This window comes from Hibiscus syriacus, unplaced genomic scaffold (assembly GCF_006381635.1).
Source record: "Hibiscus syriacus cultivar Baekdansim isolate YM2019G1 unplaced genomic scaffold, ASM638163v2 tig00116944_pilon, whole genome shotgun sequence".
In the NCBI taxonomy this organism is placed as follows: Eukaryota; Viridiplantae; Streptophyta; class Magnoliopsida; order Malvales; family Malvaceae; genus Hibiscus; species Hibiscus syriacus.
In genome coordinates, this window is record NW_024063479.1 from 910,838 (window position 1) to 932,123 (window position 21,286).

Consider the following 21,286-nt stretch of genomic DNA (forward strand, 5'->3'; position numbering starts at 1 on the left):
TCTGCCTGCATTTACACTGTCAATTTGAATATACCCGAATCATAAATTTATAATAGCATTCTTACTTGGATTTGATTTTTGGCAGGTTAAAATGCAACAAAATACCGACATTTGTTTCACGTGACATTGTGATAGAACATCCACTTTCAGAGTTTGGGTATGGGAGTTGTGTGTAAACATGGAGAACTGAGATCAATGTTTTGGTATTGAGTATTATATGTACATCTGAAAATTTAACTGCTTTGTTTGTCTATGACAAGCTACATTTAATCTTTCATACGTTGGTGTATAGATTATTTGATCCCTACTTATTTTCTTCCCCTTTATATCAGCAAACTATTACTACTTGAAAAACAGAGCCGCTGCTCCGAAAAATCGTTCGCAGGACATAACCAAACCACCATCAGTGAAGTAAATGTAGAAAGGTAAATGTTCTAAAGTATGTTTCCATGGTTTCAGTTACATAGGAATATGAGGCTTGCTATCACTTCATCTCGTGACCCTGCCTTTAGTGCTTGGAAAGGCTATGGTACCTTATAATAGCTTTTGTGTTGTTTGATTCAGTTTCGGTTTTTGTTGGATTCCGAGTACAGGCAGCTCACATATACTTTTTTAAAACTATATTTTTTTATTTAATTGCGGTGGTCGGTGAATACGATACGATCTAAAGGGCAAAGTAAACAATTGTTATTCTTGTAGGTGCTAATCATTTCTTTGGTGCCGATTGAGTTTTAGGTCAGTTGATATCGTTATTGTGGTAGTAATTCCGAAATTGTGGGTTCGGAAAAAGGTTTAGAAGGATAATGAGTAATATAGGTGCCGGGTATAAAACCTTTCATTTGGCATGTTTACTATTATAACAATAATTGTAGTAGCATCTAATTGTATCACATTTTCATGATGATGAAAAGGGAAAAGATGGAATTTACTGATGTCCTGCCGGTGCCCATGGTCCCTTTCAGTAACAGCCCCAAAACCAAGTGGACCTTGCTTCACATGTTGATGCTTTTGTGGCTTCAATTGTGTTCCCCACTCCCATCAACTTATAATAAAATTTTGAATTTGATAATTAGTAAAGTGTAATTATCATAATTTTTTCTTGAATTTGATAAAAACATTTTTATAAATTTTTAATTGAATTGATATTGGATTAATTCATGATATTAATTCAATCAATCATTTATATAGGTTTTTGTATTTGTTGCGCTGATGATGTATGTACTATTAGTGATAAGATTATAACTCATTATATGAAATAAATTTTAGAAATTTAATTTTAAATTCTTATGATAATATGATATCATTATATCCTTCAATCATGTATTGATTCTATACATGATTAGTGCATCAAATATAATTTCTTTTATATAAGATAAATAATACTATAAGAAGATTTTGCATTGATTGATAATTAATTAACTAAAAAGGCTTGTATGGACTATTGTCCATTAAAGTTTGTGATTTGTATCGAGTTGTCCTTTAAAATATTATTCGGGATGTTTTGTCTTACAAAATTTAAATTATTATATCGTTTGTTATCTCCGATAAAAAACCACATGGGACAATTACACCTTTAGTCACTACTATTCATGTGATTCTGTTTTGATCTTCCAACTATTTTTTTAAATCATCACTAAATTTAAGTTTTTTTATTTAAAAAAATTATTGATCTGTCTTCTTCACCGGTTTTGTCCTCGTCTATGGCAGTTCGGCTTTAAGTTTAGTGAACTTGTACAACGGTGACAAAGATAGTTCGTATTTAATGATTTTTTTAGAAAAAATAGTCAAATAATCAAAATAGAATGGTATAAATAGGAAAAATATGAATGAGAAGAAGACTTTTGGAGAATCACAGAATCAATGGGATACGGGCACGATTCATTCGAGTATTCCTATCGAGTCAGGCTCTTTAGTGATTTTTGTAGGAGGTAATAGAGTGATTAAATATATAATTTAATTATGTGTTTTTTAAACGGATTTAACGATTTAAAATAAATAAGTAATCATTTAAATTTAAGGAGACAAAATATCTTTAAAAATACTTGAATAACTCAGTACAAATATCATATTTTAAGAGATAATACTGCATTTAAGCCTAACCAAAGAAAATGACACCATTGACGTCGAGATTATCAGCTGCAATAAATCCGAGACAGCGGATAAAATATCTTTAGTATATCAAAACGAACCCCGCTGAGAAAGCAAGGGAATTGAGTTCTGCAGCAGTCTCTCGTTCCGCCCATTTCAAATTCAGATGATGTTGCTACAAACAGAGCCATTACGGACCCCCAAGGTACGACAAGCGCCGGCGAATGGTTCCCTCGCCGTCAAAAAAGCCTCCGACCAAAGACCGTCACAGCAAAGTGGACGGCCGTGGGCGAAGGATCAGGATGCCAATCATTTTTGCGGCTCGTGTTTTCCAGTTGACTCGTGAGTTGGGTCACAAATACGACGGTCAGACCATCGAGTGGCTGTTACGCCAAGCCGAACCCTCCATTATAACCGCAACCGGTACCGGTACGATTCCCGCAAACTTCTCCACCGTGTTGGCTTCCGTCCGCGGTCGAGGAGATTCCACTTCTCTGTCGTCAACGACGACGTCTTTGGACCATAAGTCTTTAGTAGGCCCCGCCGGTTTTATACTTGGGAAACGGGTAAGGTTCGAAGATGGTAACGCCGGGAAGGACGGTCCCGGGGTGATCACGATGGGACCAGATATGGGATCCATTTTAGGACACGCAGGTCGGTTCTGGGCTCTTCCAGTAAGGCCCGACTATGGTCAACAAGTATGGAGCTTCGCGCCTCCGCCAGAGATTGCTGTTCATACTGCTAATGCAGCCGCTGCGGAACCTGCTCAGCCACCTTCTGCTGCCGCGTTGTTCGTTCAACAACAGCAAGCAATGGGAGAAGTGTCGGCGAAGAGGGTTGAAAATTATCTACCCGGGCATCTGAATTTGTTAGCATCTTTGTCGAGTAATCCGGGAAGTTCAGATCAGAGAGGCGAGTATCCTAATTGAATTCGGGTGGAGCACTTTACCCTCGTCGTTTGGGAGTGTGTATATATATATATATTATATATTATAGATTCTATGAATGTTTGTATATGGTTGCTGCTTTAAGCGTGTGGTTGTGTAAGTTGAGTTTTAGTTGGAGATTAGGGAATTAGGGCCTCTTTAGCATGGATGATGAAATGTATTCAAAGTAGGGTTTTTGCCTAGCACTTCCATCTCATGGCTGATTAGGATTTTGAGGGTTCATGCCAGAGGAGAGGTGAATCAAGAATTATGGTTTTGGTGGTTTGAGGTTTTGCTGAGTTTGGGGATTTCTTTTGTGATTTGTCATTTTTTTCCAGAATAAGGGTTTATGAATTGTTGATTTCTTTATGCTTTTCATGTTGAAATAAGCTTTGTAAACTTGAATGTGAACTTTGAAGTATTCATGATCTAGCAATGTGAGTTGAATCTTAAAGTTTCGGATTGTGCTTAGTTATGTATACATAATTGAGTCTGAAACTTGGAGTTGCTAATGGTGTTGGAGAATCATAGGTTTCTTTGCTGCTGGTTTGATATTGTTTAGCATTTAATATCCAGCAACGATGGACGTTGGATATGAGTTGAATCTTGTGAATTGTGCTTGATTAGGCATAATTGAGGTTTGGAACTTTATGTTGCTAATGGTGTTCAAGAATGATTAGTTTCTTCGCTGCTGTGTGCTGTAGGTTAGCATTTGAATCTAGCAATGATAATTGAGTTGAATCTTATCACTTGTCGAATGTGCCCCACATATACATGATTGTGGTCTGAAACCTTTGAGTTGCTATTGGAGTTTGGAAAATGATTAGTTTCTTTTCTGCTACATGACAGATAGCTTAGCGTTGAAGATGATAGTTCTTTAAATGCGTAGCTTTATGGTGCATTGGTTATTCCGGCGTCCCGCCCTTTCATCTGCTTTGGGAGCCGCCTTAAGTAAGTCCCTTAGGCTGATCTTTTCTTGCTTGCTGCTGCAACTGCCAGAGCTTATGAGTTTGATGACTCTGTAACATACACAGACAAAAATAATGCATACGTGAGAAAATGCAGAATCCAAGATAACTTAAAAATTCCCCCATGCAGGACCGAACAACAGACCTTCAGTTTACAAGACTGACGCTCTACCACTGACTATGGGGGCTATCAAAAGTCCCTATAACTAATATTATTGTTGTAATTAATTTTCCAAGCAGTTTTTTCTTTCAACCGGAAAGGAAGTCTTTGTTAACATCCACCCCAGTGTTTGCTTTGGCTTAAATACACATTTGACCCTTTTAATTGCATCTAAAATCGGCTCATGCGCTGAACCTTCACCGTTGTTCCTACTTCTACGCTGTGGCTATACCTATCACGTCTACCAACTTTACCTCAAGTTCGTATGTTCGGTTGGCAATACGTTCACAAAGCGCTTCCGGTTGGCCGTAGGCTGTCCATTGCGCGAGTTGCCGTTGGTGGCTGTTGTTTATGTGGAGCGGCTATAAAACAGTGTCTCTCGTGCTTTGCGCGACTGTTTAGTCATTCTGATCAACGGCGAATTTAAAAATATAACAATATATATATATATATAATATATTAAATCTGAAAAAAATATAATAATTAGAGCAATATAATTTTCTTAACAAAATGCATATTTTTATTTAGGGTAAACTACCTATTTGGTCACTCACCTATTACTTAATCAATATTTTGGTCATTCAATTATTTTTTTTAAATCATACATAAGGTTACATTTTAGTTTTATTTTGATCACATACTGTTAAGATATTAACAATAATGATAACATGATATTTTTTAATTACTTTTTATCCTAATGTGACATTATCTTATGATAACACGTTAATATCACCTTTAATTTTTAAAGACGGGTGACCAAAACAGAACCAAAATGCAACGTTAGATATGATTTAAAATAAATAATAGTTGAATGATAAAAATATAAACTAAATAAGAAGTGAGTGACTACATGAGCAATTTACCCTATTTTTAGGCATAGAGTGGGCACGACTTAGGTAGGCCTAGTCCTAGAGGTAATGGCAAGTTGGGATTCGAAGGAGGGCAGACCCCGATGCGGCGGCGCTTGCCTAAACGCGGCTTTAAGAACCCTTTTAGCCTCACTTTTCAGGTACCATTTTTTCTTTTTTTTTTCTCCCTATAAATCCGAGCTTTTGTTATGTTCATTTGATTCTTGTAAGTTCTCTATTTTAGGAGAGCACGGGGATGATTATTGAATAGAAACGAAATTGATAGGGAAATTAGAAAGTGAACCGGCAGATATAATTGCATTTTGAATTATTTCTTTTTTGTGGCAAGTTGGAAACGAATAGAATATAGTTCTTGTAGCTTGATAGTTTCGAGTTTTGATCTGTCATTGCTGCCGGATATTGGGATATCGGTTTAAATTTTCCAAAAATCGTCTAAGGAGCTTATGTTTATTTGGTATTATTTTTTAAATTCTTACCATCAGGTCTCAAATATGGTGTTATACAAGATGGAAAATTATGTATTGATTATCTTGAATGCTTGTTGCTAGATATGCTGTGGGTGGTATTCGAGTAGTTTTGTGTGTGTTGATGTTTATGACAATGACAAAATGTGTGCTCTATTTTTTATTACTTGTATAATTAGAATATTCTTTCTAAATTTTCCGTTTTATTCGGAATTCCCGTTTTGTTTTATTTGAGTTTTTCTTCTTTTGTTAAATTACTTGTGTATTCCTTCTCTGGCAGCCAGTAGGATTGGGAAAGATAGCCAAATGTATTCCTTCTCTGGCAGCCAGTAGGATTGGGAAAGATAGCCAAACTAATAAATGCTGGGAAGATTGATTCTCATGAATTGATCACCATGAAGACTCTCAAGGTAGAGTTAACTCGTAATTCTGATATCCAAATTTAAATCACCTTTTAAGGGCAATGTTCACACCGATTATTGCTTTTACGTAGGATGCTGGGGCCATTGGGAAACAGATAGAGGATGGGGTCAGGTTGATGGGTCGTGGTGCCGAGCAGATCAAGTGGCCGATTCATATGGAGGTAAAAGATTTGTCTGAAATCGTTCTTCATGTTATACTACTGACTTATTTCTTCTTAGCCCTTTTCGGATTTAATTTATGTCAGTTTAGAATAATTAAAAGAACCTTGCATCATCTAATGCATTTATCGATTCTGGTTGTATGATGACCGAAACTTCAACTGGTGCTGTCTTATGTAGATTCTAGTTTCATATAGGTTAATCAGACTCGTAATTCTACTTCTGTTTCCCTGTGCCAGTTAAAAAATGTTCTGTGATGTTGAAGTGGGTGAACATTTTAGATTCCGAGTGTCGATTCAGTCATTTATTGATAAGATTTCTTTTCTGTGAACCGACTGAAGAAAATTATTGGTCTTACTGTTGAAATTTTCAGGTGTCGTTAGAGCAAAGGAAGCAGTTGAAGCTGCAGGTGGATCTGTGAGGAGAGTACATTATAACAAATTAGGGTTGAGAGCTCTCCTCAAACCCGAGTGGTTCGAAAAGAAGGGCCGGTTGCTGCCGAAACCAGCCAGGCCTCCTCCGAAGTTGAAGGATAAAGTTGACAGCATAGGACGCCTGCCTGGTCCAACAAAACCTATCCCGTTTTTCACCGAAGAGCAGCCAGCCTCCTCTCCTGCATAGTAGACCAATGATCGGTGTGTACGTTGAATCACCGGATTGGTATTCATAATGAGTTATCATGCAGTCGGATTTTGTTTTCCGGGACTCGATAGTGTTGCGGGTTTTCCATGTTTAGGAGGTAAATAATCAAATTTTTGCAATCATTTTCCATGTCAAGAGATAATTTATAACTATGCTGTTTGCACTAGGTTTGATTCACACTTCAATCAACTAAGCTCATGCGTTTAAATAAATGGATTAATTTTCTAATTTTCTCAAAGTATGAGGGTAAAATTCTGACAATTTAAAATAAAGAGGGTATTTTTAAAATTTTGTAAAATATAGAGAAAAATCATAAATAACCGATGGTAGGTTAGTTCAAAATTCGGTTTTAACCGAATTAACCGATCGAACCGAATTAGTTCGGTTAATTCGGTCAGCCACCGAATTAATTCGGTCGGGGAACGGTTAAGGATTTTTTTGGAATTCGGTTAACGGTTATTTCTTTTCGAAATCGGTTAATTAATCAAATTAACCGAATTAACCTTTAAATATAATTATATTAAGAGGCCCAATTCATTTAAAATTCATTTAAAACCCAAATCAATATTAATTAATTAAAATAATATCAAAACTAAATGCAAAATGTTTGAATCAAATTAATTAGATATTATTTATAATTAGATATTATTTAAATTAATTGTAAATTGTTTTTTTAATTAAAAAAATATTAAATTCTAAAATTCTGAAAAATTTCGGTTAATTCAAAAATTAACCGAATTAACTGAAATTTATTCGGTTCGGTTAATATTTTCGAAAAAAAGTTCGGTTCGATGAACGGTTAAAGAAAAAAAAAGTTCGGTTAATTCGAAAATGGTAATTCGGTCGGTTCGGCCACCGAATTAACCGAATGAACACCCCTACTCGTTAAGAAAGCTTTTATTTCATTATAGTTAACATGTCACATGGCATTTTTCTAATAAATTATGTCTTTTATTTTGTGTTTTATTATCTATCCGATTGAACAAGTACATTTAGTCAATTGGTTAAACCGTTTATCTTTATCATCTCATATTTTATTAATTAAATTATTAAAATAATTTTAATTAAACCATTGTGCTTAATGAAAAATATTAATATGATAATTAAATAAATATGTACAATTATACATTTAGTTCTTATTATTTACCCAGGCTATTAGTTTAATTTTAAATATAATATAATTTAATAAATTTAATTATCTAATAAAATGGTGACATAAATGATTAAATTTTCGTTAAAATTTAATTTAAAGATAGAGACACGATTAAAACTATTTCGATAATTTAATTGATAACTTTTTTAGTTTGGTGGTTAAAATAGAAACAACACTATAGTTTATTGACTATTCAAGTAGTTCTCTCATAAAAAGAGAAGGTTGGCCCCAACGCCAAATAACATAACGGTGTAAAGCGCAAAGCCGCAAAAGCCCTACCCGGCTGCTCTGCTTCTTCCTCTTCTTCTTCTAGTACGATGTAGTTCCAGTTCTAGTGGCGGAAGAAGATAAATAGAAACATCAAAACAATAAATAATACTTTTATCTTCGAACAAAAATGTTGGCTCGTAGCAGCTCTCGCATATCTCATCAAAATTCGGGGTTAGGATTTTGCTCCACCGGAATCTTGCAGCTCTCATCTTCTTTCTTGGTTAAACTTCCCTCCTCCTCTGCCTCCGCCGTCTTGTTTGTCAATAATTTCCATATTCATCGATTCCATCCCCGATTTGTTTCTTCTTCCAGTCTCCAGTCCAAACCCTCCGGCGACATTCCTTTTCTCCCCGACTCCTTCAGGTTCTTTTTCCTTTAATAATTTTTTAGCAGTAAAATTTGTTATAATCTTCAGGTTCCCTTATGTTACCTATTCAGCTGTTTGCTTCATTTAAAAAAATTCAATCAATTTATTTAATTAGTTTTTGAAATTGGATCAACTTATTTAGGAAAAACAGTTCAAAATACTGACATGAACTTTCTAAAATTTAGCAATATGAGGGGTCTGTCTTGGGATCTTCCGACTGCTTCTGGAGAAGTCTGTAAAGTATTGTCACAATGGACGAACACCCAACAATTGATATTTGTCCCAGTAGTATAAAGATTAAGTTATTCAAGTATGAGCATAACAAAACTGTAGTTTTAACGAAAATATTGATATAGGGATCTGTTTTTTAGATTAAATATCTAGTTAGGAAACTAAATGATTTTATTTTTTGTAAAGCCAACAAGAAGATGATCATGAGAAGCCTTCTGAAGTATTATCCGCAGTGGCAGGTTTCTTTTTTGTGTTCTACTATTTCACTTCTGTTTTACCATAATTTTTTGCTTTATGTGTTAGTGTTTTTATGCTATTTGTTGGCATTAATACATCAGGGGGGATCGTTGCGTTGGGAAAGTTTGATGCTCTTCATATCGGTCATAGAGAACTTGCAATTCAAGCATCGAAGGTTGGAGCTCCATATCTTTTATCATTTGTAGGAATGGCTGAAGTCCTTGGTTGGGAGCCTAGGTAAAGTTTATATATCTACATATACTATAAAGTTTGTGTAATGCTTTTAAGCCTTTGGCTATTTTCACTTGGTTCTAATGAAGCCATGTATGGTTTCAACAGGCCTCCCATAGTTGCCCGATGCGATCGTGAGCGTGTTCTTTCCTCTTGGGCTCCATATTGTGGTAATGTGGCTCCCAAGGAATTCCAGATACAATTTACAAGTGTTAGGCATCTTAGTCCGAGGCAGTTTGTGGAGAAGTTAGCGGAGGAGCTTGGAGTTTGTGGAGTTGTGGCAGGTATGCTAAAAGCTGTGACAACTCTTAGAGTACTCTTCTTTGTATCAAAATTATCAAGTAAAAGCTTAATCCGTATATTTTAAAATAGGTTGTTTCAATGGCTAATTGCCACAGGTGAAAACTATCGCTTCGGCTATAAAGCTGCGGGTGGTGCTTCAGAATTGGTGAGATTGTGTGATGAGTTTGGTATGGGTGCTTACATAATAAATTCTGTCATGGACAGGCACCAGAATGTCAGAAATATGAATTGTTATGATTTAAAAGAGAGAGGACAAGTTTCTTCTACCCGTGTTCGACGTGCTCTAGCTGAAGGTGACATGAAATACGTGTCGGAGCTTCTAGGCCGCCCACATCGTTTGTTATTAATGATTGAAGACCGGGAAAACTTAACTAGTACTAGCAATACACAAAGGGTGTCAGCTCCAAAATCTTCTTTGCTAAATCTACCACCAAAAGATGGTTCTTACGAGAATTGTGCTCTTTTAGTTGGAGAACATAAACCAGTAACATGTAGAGTGTCTATTGACACAACGCATATCCATCTAGAGATGGATCGTGTAGATTTTTCTTGTTATGATTATTCTCAAAATTCTCAGGTCTTGGGTATTGAATTTGGCGAATTGAGAGTTAATCACGTTTAGTTTATGTCATATTTTTAAGTTCATTTCGGGAAAGTCCATCATGTGTGTTTGAGTGCAGTGACCATACCTATATTAGGGCTGTATTTCTTTACCAGTTAAATTATTGAATATAGGATTCATATCCCCTTCTTTACTGTTGGAAATGATTTATGTTTTCCTCTCCCAAGAGTTGCTTTCATTTGATTGTATCGATTAGCTAGGTGGCTCAAAAATATTTCTGAACGAGTCTTAAAATTTATTCACTGGTTTCATTTCAAATGAATCTTCAGCGTGCTTTCAGTTGATTGAAGGTTTGTGTCCTGGTGAACGCGTCTCTAAAATACACTCACATATTACGAGCAATGAGGTTGGAAGGAAGGACAAGTGTGCGCTCGGATGCTCAATAATTTTTTCGAGTTTAGTACAGAAAACCATATGTGCTGTAGTTGTAACTTTTGGAAAGTTAGGGCTTTAGATTCATGTATTTCTTTTTTTTGGAAATTTAGAGTTAAGATCCATGTTTATCTAAAGGCATGATACATATTGCAGCATGTTTATCTTTAATATTTCTTGAATGTTTTTTGGAAGAGAGGTGTTGTGCAGCAGTTCGTTTCTTGATGAAGGTATTAGATGACTAACAAGTAGAGTATACGTATTGATATGTAATTGGCTTCGTCGAGTCACTCTGATTCTGTAATTTTGAATTTGGTTGATTATGTCATTAGTGAACATTGGTGCATTCTTCGTTTGTTGTTCAATGATGTTATTGATTTGTTCATGCTGCTGATCAATGGAAAGTTACAGCATGGAGTTTGTTACTTATAAAGAGCATTGAATCATCTTTTGCATTTTAGTACAGTCATCTATATCTGACGGCCGATTAATCCGGATCGAAGACTACAAATGTTTTATGATCAATGTGTATCTAATGTTAGGTTTTTTAAATAATATCACGAGTTTTAATTCTTTTGCAAATAAGAAAAAAAGATAAGAAGAATTGCTCTAGTGATAATTTTTTACAATTTTTAATCTAACGCTAAATTTCAGACAGATAACCCATGAACAAATCTGATTATAATATGTGATTACAAATAAATATGAAATCATTTAGTTTTATAAGATTATTTTTTTAAAAAAATACTTTATTTAATAAATTTTAAAAAATTAATATCTAAATATATTTTAGAACTATTTTTAAAATCTAATAAAAGTTAAAGTTGAGTTGGATATACTTATATTTAAGATATTTAGAAACATAAAAACAGAAATATACTTTTACAGTGAGAGGGGGCGCATTATTTCCGTCATGAAAAACGAAAACCCAAACCCCAAATCGATTCAAATAAGTACTCAACAACCGATCCCAACTCGCTTTACCATCTCCTTTCAAGTGACTTCCTATTCCCTTTTCTCTTTCTTATTCTTTGGTTTTTGTTTTTCCATTGCCTTCATTTTGCCTTCGGCGTTTGATTTCAATAAACGCAAAACATTTATCGATTCAGTTTTTAAATCGGGTTTTGCAAATTCGTTTGTGGATTTAAAAAACGCTTTGATTTTTTTGAAATCATTTAATAATGAATGGCGAAGACGATTATCGTGTTCTTGGTTGGTTACTGAGTTCAACCAGCCGAGTCGCGGTCTCATTGACTCGCAGCCTACCACCAGACACGGCAGCCGTAGTGCCGGTTTTCAATTTTACGGGTCTTTTCTTTCTTCTCGTAAGTTGAAGACGTTACGTCCAATGATCCAAAAGATTCTTTTTTTTTGGGGGCACTTGCGTACGTTTAAGTTGACTTTGCTATATTACCCCTAGCCTAACAATTTATTCCTCTTTTAACCTTCCCAGAAATGGGGAGAAATAAATCCAGGTAAACCTTTCCCGCATGATTTTCAGAACCGGACCGGTTAGCGAACCGGTTATGCTATCGATTCATTGGTTCAACTGATCGAATCGATTTAACCGATTGGAAGAATCGGACGACGTCATAATTATTTAAAAATTAAATTAAAAACCATAAAATCAAGTGAAACAAATGATTCAAATTAACTACAATATAATATTTAAGGTAAAACATATTAAATAATAAATATAATTATATAACTATAAAAATAAATTTGGGGTTTAAAAAAATCATAACAAAATGATTGTTTGGTTTAATTTTTTTTAAAAACAATCTCACGTGGCTAAGAAACATAGAAGAGCATCCCAAAAGTCTAAAGAGAAAATATGAGAACAAAATAATCTCACATTGCTAAGAAACATAGAAGAACATCACAACTAACTTCAATAAATTATAGAGGTAATTTGACATTTAAAATCATGGAGCCTTTTGGTAAGCATTGAGTGAACTATTCTTTCACTTCAATCAAACTCGAATTTTAAGCTTCAATCGAGCTTTTAAATTTTTTTTAGTGCAAGCCTTTTTGAGTTCAAGTTTCAATATTATATTTCGAATTTGAGTTGAACTTGATAATTTTTAGCTTGTGAGTTTGAGTCGAGTTGAGCTTACTTTTAAAGTTTTCAAGTTCGAGTCGAGCTTAGTAATACTCGAGTTCGACTTGGCTCGTTTAACAAACGACGTTGTTTGGTTTAATTTTTTTTTAAAAAAACAAAATTTCCGATTTTCAGCCGGTCCGATTTAAACGGTTTAATGGTTCTGGCCGGTTCACTAGTAACAATTCAACCGGTTTAGATTGAACCAGTCTAACATACGGTTCCCGGTTCAACCGACCAGTCTAGTCCGATTTTCAAAACAATGCTTTCCCGTTATTTAGGTAGCGTCTTAAGAACAGAGAATTAGTAGGGTAAAATGGTCATTTAATATATTTCTATTGCTTTTTTATATCTTTCATATTAGGTTTATATTTTTTTATATTTATTTTATAGAAATTATTATTTGATATATTATTAGTCAAAAATTAATAAATAATATTTTAATAATATTAATTTTAAATTTTGATAAAATAAAATATATCTAATGGTTGTTGAACTCCTACGTCATAGCTATCTATTTATCCTTGTCAAGCATGGGTAAAAAGACACGTGGCATTCAACTATTAGATATATTTGAAGTATGCTGATTTTCCAAAACATCTTAAGCACGCGCTTTTTTTATTTTAGTTTTCTCTTGACGTTTAGTTTATTCCTTTTTCAAGTTTTATCTAAAAATTTAATCACATTGCATAATTTGTGGCTATCTTTTATTGAATCGAATTTCTTTTTCTTGCAGTAGGGCTACAACGCAAAGGAAGGTTCTTGGTCGGTGTTTGATAATTGATCGGGCTGTCAATTTTCTTTGACAGCCCGATTCTTTGTCAAACTCTTTTCCATTTACAAGGTAAGAGAATATAGCAAGGAATATGCACAGCTATAAACCATAGAATATGCTTATTTGCTTGGCATTATGTTTATCGCTTGTTTTTTTCCTTTTTCTTTTTTTTTTCACGTTTTCTATTTCTCCATTTGATTCAATCTTCTGGGTCATAACTGGGTTCTCTTTATTCTGTGTAGGTGATCCTTGTTTTTAACCTTTTTCTTGTGTTTTTTCTTACTTTTGGATTGGGTTTGATAATGTTTGTTTAAGGATTGCTTCAAATTGGTATGTAAGTTTCTGTTTTGGGTTTTCAATATGGGTTCCTTGTCTGGAATGATTCAACGTCCTCTAGCCGCCGCCGTCGCTGTTGCCATGGCTTCGGTCTCTGCCGATTTTACTGTTAAACGTCCTTCTCCTTCATCGGATACTTGTTCAACATCAGAACAAATTGAAACTCCCATATCTTATTCCTTACTAGAGACCAAGTCTTCATTTGTGGGTCATATAGCATCTTCTAAGCTTGCCAGTTTATCTTTTGTTACTAGAATCCGAGTGCCTCTCCCTAATGCTAACTTTCCGGTTCCAAATTCGGGCCGGGATTTTGTACCTAATGTCCATTGTTCTTCAATTGTATCGTCTCCGCTGCTGGTAAATTTGTATCAGTCGCCTGAGTTGTCTAAAGCATCAAAGCCTGTTTCATTTAAGCACAGTATCCCTGCCTCAGCCCCTGATGTTTTATACAGATGGCATTTGCCAGAGCTATCTTCCATTGATGTTAATGGAAATTCTGATTGTTCATCGGAAAAGTCTCGAACGGTTGTTGTGTTGTTAGGCTGGTTAGGATCAAAGCAGAAACATCTCAAGTGATATGCAGAGTGGTATACCTCCAGAGGCTATCATGTCATTACCTTCACCTTTCCAATGATTGACATTATCAGTTACCAAGCTGGCGGAAAAGCCGAGCAGAATGTAGAAATGCTTGTTAATCACTTAGCTGATTGGTTGGAAGAGGAGTACGGGAAAAACCTTGTTTTTCATAGTTTTAGTAATACTGGATGGTTAACTTGAGTTTTCACTCTTTAAATGTTTGATACACACTTGCAAGGAAGATAACTGCATGTCTTACATTTATGTGTATTGTTTATGATAATTATCTGAACCGATTTTTGGGTTGGAATTGTTGCAGATATGGAGTTATTCTTGAGAAGTTTCAGAAGCAAGATCCTTCTTTAATGAGGAGAATAAGAGATTGCATTGTGGATTCGGCCCCTGTTGCAGCTCCTGACCCTCAGGTAAATGATACTTAAAGACGTTTCACATATCTAATTGACTTGATTAACGAACATTATGATGGAGACACATATAGAACTAGCTAGGGCTAGTTGAGAATTGAAATTTGTTTTATATGAAAATGCAAATTTAGCTATGGTCATTGACCAGATTCAACCCGACTGTTGATAAGTTTCTAGTTTCGCTGTATTATGTTTTATTAGGTGGATATTCCCTAGTAAATGGACGTTGTACATCTTTCTTTTATGTTCATGCATATGGTCTAGTATTGTAATACATTAGATCTTTGGCTTCTGTTATGTAACATTATATCATTGCTAGTTCTCGACATCGTATTTGTCTCTGTCTTTGTATTGGAGTTGCTCATGATTCTGAGAGTTCTTATTCCTTTTGCTTTACTTTAGGAGTCTGTGTTTCTGATCAATACATCTGAAATGCTTGTTAATTTTAGCTTTTCGAAATTTCAGGTCTGGGCATCAGGTTTCTCAGCCGCTTTTCTGAAGAAACACAGTGTCGCAACAAAAGGATGTCCAGTATCGAGTGAATTGGATACAGGGACATTAGCTGGCGAAAAAGTAGTCTCGGTACCCAAGCCTGCAGTAACTGAAGCTGCTTTACTGGTTGTCCTGGAGAAGTTCTTTGAGGTGGTTTTGAATTTTCCAGGAGTTAGCAGGTAATAGACCCCTTGAAATCGGTTGCAAGCAAATGAATGTTTCACCATTTATAATTGCATAACTGATGTTCTGGGAAGAAACAAGCCTGCTATATGCTTACAATCCTGTCTCACATCATCTTGCAGGAGGCTTTCCGGTGTATTAGTCGTGTTGTCATCAGGACAACCTACCTGTCCACAGTTGTACATGTATAGCTCTGCAGATCAAGTCATCCCTGCCAATTTTGTGGAATCATTTGGCCTGCAACTTCGTCTCGACGCCGCATGTTGATCATTTTAGAAATGACCCAAAACTATATACAAGTCACGTCAGCCGGTTTTTGGAGGATTGTGTGCTTACTAGTTGCAAAGATTCTCAGGTACCATTGAAGCACTGACTATAACCATATTCATATACAGATTTTTGAATCATTTAGGAGAAATAAATCAATTTTTTTACATGAACTTGTAATTACAGTATGACAAATTCATTCATAAATTCTCCTGCTCAATACTGAAAGAATTTGCTTTGTAAAGACTAGATGGAGATCTATCGATTTTTTTTATAATCTAGTGTTGCCATTTGTTTTTTGGATCTGACCAGAGTGGGCCTTCCATCGAGTCGAATTTTATTCACCCTTAGATCTGATCATGCAATGTGTTTAAACCCTTGGTTTTGTGCTGGTCCAACAGGCGGACATTCTAATATGCTAAAGAATTTTGTTAGAAAAATAATTTAACGTATACGATGATGAGGGTGTCGGACTCGTTCTTAAAATTTCAAACTCGACGATACCCTAGTTATTGACAAACTTATTTTATTATCTTTCTATTGATTTATATTTTTCTAAAAAATCTCTTTAAAATTTATAAAATTAAAATAAATTTATCACTTTTTAGAGCTTGAGAATTTTTCCAAATTTGAAAGAATATGGATATATGTTCAGAATTTGGAACGATGAAAAAAAATTAACGAAAAATAATAATTTATCTTAAAATTAATCTTGTTAATATAGTTGAAATTGAAATACTAAAAATTGATGTAATTTATTTAAACTTAAAAATAATAATATTTTTTTATTAATCTAAGATGATCATAAAATAATATAATTTTAAATACTCTCGATCATTTAACAATAAATATCTACTCATATTTACATTTACTGGTGTTTGAACCTATGACTTCTAACAATTGATTTAATTACCTACCTGGAAACCCAAATGTCAGATCGCTTTCCATTGCATGTTTCAACTTCACTTCTTTTTACATTTTATATTCTTCTACTGGTTAAACGTAATATCAATATCAATTGACCTTTTATCAATTTCATATTTATTATTTATTATAAATTTCACCTTCCATTTTTCAAAAAAAGAAAAAAGAAAAAGAGAAGTTATCGTCATTTTTGTAACATGTTCAAATGTTAATGACATTAACATGACAGTTCTGTCTGCAAACATGTGTAGTTCATTTTTATACCGCTGCGGCGGGCATATTTACAAGTTCGTCAACGTACAAGACCAGTAATCGAAGGGCAATCCTCCGGTTCGACGTACAAGAATGTACATCCGGTTATCAAAGGACAATCCTCTGATTAAACGAGAGACATTTAGAACTCTATTTGATAAGTGTTTGAGACATGATACGAATACGACGAGAACCGAATAGGCCATTTTCGACATGCAAGAAAAAAAATAGCATATTGGAATACGATTCCGGTGATAATGCATCAACCGAGTCTAATGCAAATAAAAGAAAGTATGCCAAAATGGTGCCCTAATCATAAATCTGCCATATTTAGCATTAGACTTTTCCATAGTTTCCCTATAAAAATACATTTAGATTCTCTCCCTATGGCCTTATTAGGATTAAACAAATGATACATACCTTGTGCTTGCAGTTAAGCAAATCTTATTACCTGTGAGCAGATGCATGCGACATCGGGTACGTCACCGGAGCACCCGGAACAACTGTTCCGGGTAAAGTAGCTCTGACTCCATAAGCCATATGTGGAGGGGCAGGAAGGTTCACGGGTGTGCCAATTGCTGAGACGAGGGGACCCCCTATCGGTTGCCCTATAGTTGGAACACCATGCACACCGATACCGGGTGGTGCACCCGGATGTACAGGAAGCTGTTTGGTTGGTTTTCCAACGGAAACTACGGATGCAGCGCCATTTGATTGAGCAGTGATTGGACCATGGGGTGCTGAAATATCTCCATTGCCGACACTGGTAATATCATGGATGCTGGATCGCCTCCGATCTTTGTTCATCGAGTTCAATCTAATGAAGTATTTTTGTGCGTGACTTGCAACTTGTGTTGGCGTTCTAGTGACCACAAAGGTCCTGGATATGCTTCGCCAGTCGCCTTTCCCGTATTTATCCAAACCGAGAAGAAATAACCTGATTTTCAAGATTAAAAATAAAATAAAACACACCAGTAAAATCATAATATATAAGATTATTCTCATTATCCACTACAAGGAACACTTAACTCAAACCGACCTATGTACTTTTTTACATCAGTCAGAAAAGCTAGCCGTTACCGTTGCCGATAATCAATCGAAGCATATTAAAAAGCACTGGAACCTAACACTTCCTACACGATTCTTTCGGACAATTTCTCAGCATATATCTGTTGAAATTTCAAGGGTATCTCCTAACTTCGCTATAACTTAAGGTCCAAGGCTTCACACAAACTTCTTCTAAAGAAGATCGTTTAAGTTAGGGTGGGGCTCCGGAGAGTCATTTTAACAATCTCGCAATACCGAAGTCCATGTGCGTTTCGCTAGCATGAGTGCCCATAATAATTCAAAATCTTCAACATCATCATGGGCTTGTGAAGTCTTCATCATACCACCACTCGAGTTTTAGCATTGAGACAAAGACCATTCGTAGTATATTTACAGAAACCGACACCGGATATGCACACCTAAAGAACTGCACTCGAATTCTATGTTTGCCCTTTTTCCCCATTGTCCTTTAGATTTCCAAATGCTATTGCTGCCTCGCTAAGGGAAAGATTACAGCTAATGCTGAACTTGGGAAAATTAAGGGAGAAAGATTACAGTTGTACATGTACAGCTAATGCTATTGCTGCCTCGCTTTTAAGTGGCCGAACGAACTAAATTCATATCCTCTAGCATAACTCTTCTCAAGCTATTCAGTTCCTTCCATATCAGAATCAACTTCAGCTAGCACTACATATGTCAGCAGAAAGCAATCGACTCAAATGCCAACTTTGTCAGACCGGGTTAAACGGTTAAACAGTGGATAAAGGGCACAAGCGTCAGACAAGAAACGTTTAAAGACGCGAGTTTTCCAGAAAAAGGAAAATGAACAACCACCTGCATATCAGTTTCCCACGAGGTAACATCGAAATACCATGTTCTCTTCTGTTATTTCACATCATTTCCAGATATTCATTTATCAGCCTTTCACACACATCAACGACTTCAAAGCCACGTAGAGCTTCCTAACAACTAATAAAAACCAAGGATTCTAAACACGAACAGGTTATGCGATTCAAAGGCAATCAAAACATACAAAAAAAGGGCACAAGTGTCATACAAGTAAAATTTAAAGATAGTGATTATTATCTTTTAGGGACGAGTTTTCTGGAAAAGAGAGAATGAACAACCACCAGAAAGATTTCTCTCCCACGTGGTAAACTCGAAATTCCATGTTCTCTTCGGTTACTTCACGCACATCAAAAACTTCAAGCCACTCACAGCTTCCTAATAACTAATAAAATCAAGGATTCCAAAAACAAAGAGGTTAGGCGATTCCGATACAATCAAAACTAATAACTAAACAGCACACATGTCGTACAACGTTTAAAGATAGTAGGAGTAGGACTCGAGTTTTCTGGAAAACAGAGAATGAACAACCACCAAAAGAACTCTCTCCCATGTGGTAACATCAGAATTCCATGATCTCTTCGGTTATTTCCATAATTCCTGGATATGTTATTCATTTATTGGCGTTTCACACACATCGACGACTTCAAAGCCGCATAGAGCTTCCTAATATCTAAAAAAATCAAGGATTCTAAATACGAACAGGTTACGAGATTCCAAGGCAATCAAAACATAAACTAAGGGCACACGTATCGCACAAATGACGTTTAAAGAAGTAATTATCATCATTAGGGCACGAGTTTTCTGGAAAAGAGGAAATGAAGAACCAACAAGAAGATCTCTCCCCCATATATGAAGCACGAGCTTCCAAACAACTAATAAAAAACAAGGATTCTAAATACAAACAGATTAGGCGATTCCAAGGCAATCTAAACACACTGAATGTGCCGAATCAGCATATATGAAACATAAGAGCAGTAAGTATTAAAGCTCTCCAAGGAAAACCGGTTTGAAGAGTAATTCACCTGTGTTCATCCTCTGTCCAAGCAATCCCCTTGCGGCGTTCTTGATCTGACTTGGAATTCTTACTCCCATGATTTGACTCACTGTTAAAATGTCCTGCATGGCTGGTTCCCTTCTTACTGGCTCCTTCATCACCAGCATGGCCTGCAGAACTCACGGTAGAATTATACGGCGGAAGAGGCACACAGCCTGATTCGATCGCATTAATGTCATCCTCTAGAAGCTTATAGTGTTCTTTAATCTCTTCCAAAGTTTTTCCGGGTACATCGGCTGCAATTTTTTCCCACCGATCTGAAGAGTCCTCGGGATAAGTTGCAAGGGCATTCTCAAATGCCTTGTCTTGCTCCCTAGTCCACTCGGAGCTGCTACCGGCTTCATCCACACTCATCTAAGCTCGTCGAAAACGGGTATCCCGAATTTTACCTGCCGGAAGCAAGCATTGAATTCACTAAATGTCCAAACTACAATATCCTGTAATTCATCTCCAAAACCGCAGATTTTCAAAAACAGCAGAGATGCAAGAACATAGAACAAAAAATACCCAGAAAAAAAGAAGCAAATGAAAGCTTAATCCGAGATCGAAGTCCAACGAATACTCAGAAAATCCCAGAAGAGCATGTGAAGAATTCAACAAATTTTGTTGCTCAGGGGATTGAAAAATTGGAGTTTTTTTTCTCCCTGAATTGCTGACCTATTGATGAATGAAAGGGCAACAAAGTATTAGATAAAAAAGAAATATCTCTAAACCAGAAATTAGTGCTATGTGAATTCAACAATAACATTATTAGGGTTTTCGATTGCGAAATTTATGAAAGTGACAATGCAAAAAAACAAATTATAAGGAGAACCCCAGAAACTCTCAAGTTTCCAAACAAAAATTTTCTGTAAATCAAAAGTTTACTTGATAACAACAGCTCTAACAGCACAGGCCCAAAAAACTGCAGCAAAAACAACAGATTTTTACAGCAATTTCTTCAGTTCAACGAATCATTCAAAAATAAAAATTACCATAAATTATATAGCAATTGACTGAAAACAGCTGAGTGAATCCAAAAAAATCTCTTCAATTCAGCACCAGAAGTGAAAATCAAACAGAAAATGTTATATATATATATATATATATATATATTATATATATATATTATATATATATATATATTCATTCACTGACACAACCTGAAGAAACTCAGAAATTCAAGATTTTCAATTCTCAACAAAATCAGAACAAGGAAAACTCACATCAGCTTATATATTGTCTCACTATTTAAATCTAAAAATTTCTTCACAAAACAGTAGAAAACGTCATAAAAAGGTAAAGACTTCCTGCATGTCGTAGTAATGGCACCATCGTGATACTGACACTTTAACCTCTAAAATTAATAGAACTCTTACATTCCAGCGGTGAACTTTTTAACCAACCAAAACATAAGAATCTATCCTTTTAGAAATCAGAAAAGAAAAAAAAAAGAAATTATGGAAGAATACAAAAACAGGTTTAAAAGGGTGGAAAGCTCGATAAAAAAAGACACGATTTTTGAAAATTTTACAAAGGGTA

At 35.4% G+C, this 21,286-nt stretch overlaps 3 protein-coding genes and 1 pseudogene across 5 annotated transcripts; 3 read left to right on the plus strand and 1 right to left on the minus strand.

The window, feature by feature from the left end:
* Positions 1–5,056: 5,056 nt before the first annotated feature.
* LOC120188422 (50S ribosomal protein L15-like) lies at positions 5,057–6,833 on the plus strand. Its single transcript, XM_039191868.1, has 4 exons — positions 5,057–5,151; positions 5,802–5,885; positions 5,969–6,058; positions 6,430–6,833. The coding sequence occupies exons 1-4, from the start codon at positions 5,095–5,097 to the stop codon at positions 6,475–6,477; spliced, it is 279 nt and encodes a 92-aa protein (XP_039047799.1). The 5' UTR covers positions 5,057–5,094; the 3' UTR covers positions 6,478–6,833.
* Positions 6,834–8,081: 1,248 nt separating this feature from the next.
* Positions 8,082–10,278, plus strand: LOC120188419 (FAD synthetase 2, chloroplastic-like). The gene is made up of 5 exons (XM_039191860.1): positions 8,082–8,484; positions 8,906–8,958; positions 9,058–9,193; positions 9,296–9,471; positions 9,586–10,278. The coding sequence occupies exons 1-5, from the start codon at positions 8,249–8,251 to the stop codon at positions 10,110–10,112; spliced, it is 1,128 nt and encodes a 375-aa protein (XP_039047791.1). The 5' UTR covers positions 8,082–8,248; the 3' UTR covers positions 10,113–10,278.
* A 2,974-nt stretch (positions 10,279–13,252) lies between these two features.
* LOC120188423 lies at positions 13,253–15,858 on the plus strand (annotated as a pseudogene).
* A 1,214-nt stretch (positions 15,859–17,072) lies between these two features.
* Positions 17,073–21,021, minus strand: LOC120188420 (transcription factor SRM1-like). 3 transcript variants are annotated; one of them, XM_039191861.1, is made up of 3 exons: positions 20,993–21,021; positions 19,734–20,154; positions 17,073–17,752 (listed from the first exon to the last, which is right to left on the minus strand). In XM_039191861.1, the coding sequence occupies exons 2-3, from the start codon at positions 20,117–20,119 to the stop codon at positions 17,263–17,265; spliced, it is 876 nt and encodes a 291-aa protein (XP_039047792.1). In that variant the 5' UTR covers positions 20,120–20,154; positions 20,993–21,021; the 3' UTR covers positions 17,073–17,262. The 3 variants fall into 3 exon arrangements, with proteins under 3 accessions (XP_039047792.1, XP_039047794.1, XP_039047793.1); XM_039191863.1 differs by lacking the exon at positions 20,993–21,021 and adding an exon at positions 20,740–20,783; XM_039191862.1 differs by lacking the exon at positions 20,993–21,021 and adding an exon at positions 20,273–20,413.
* Between the last annotated feature and the right edge of the window lie 265 nt (positions 21,022–21,286).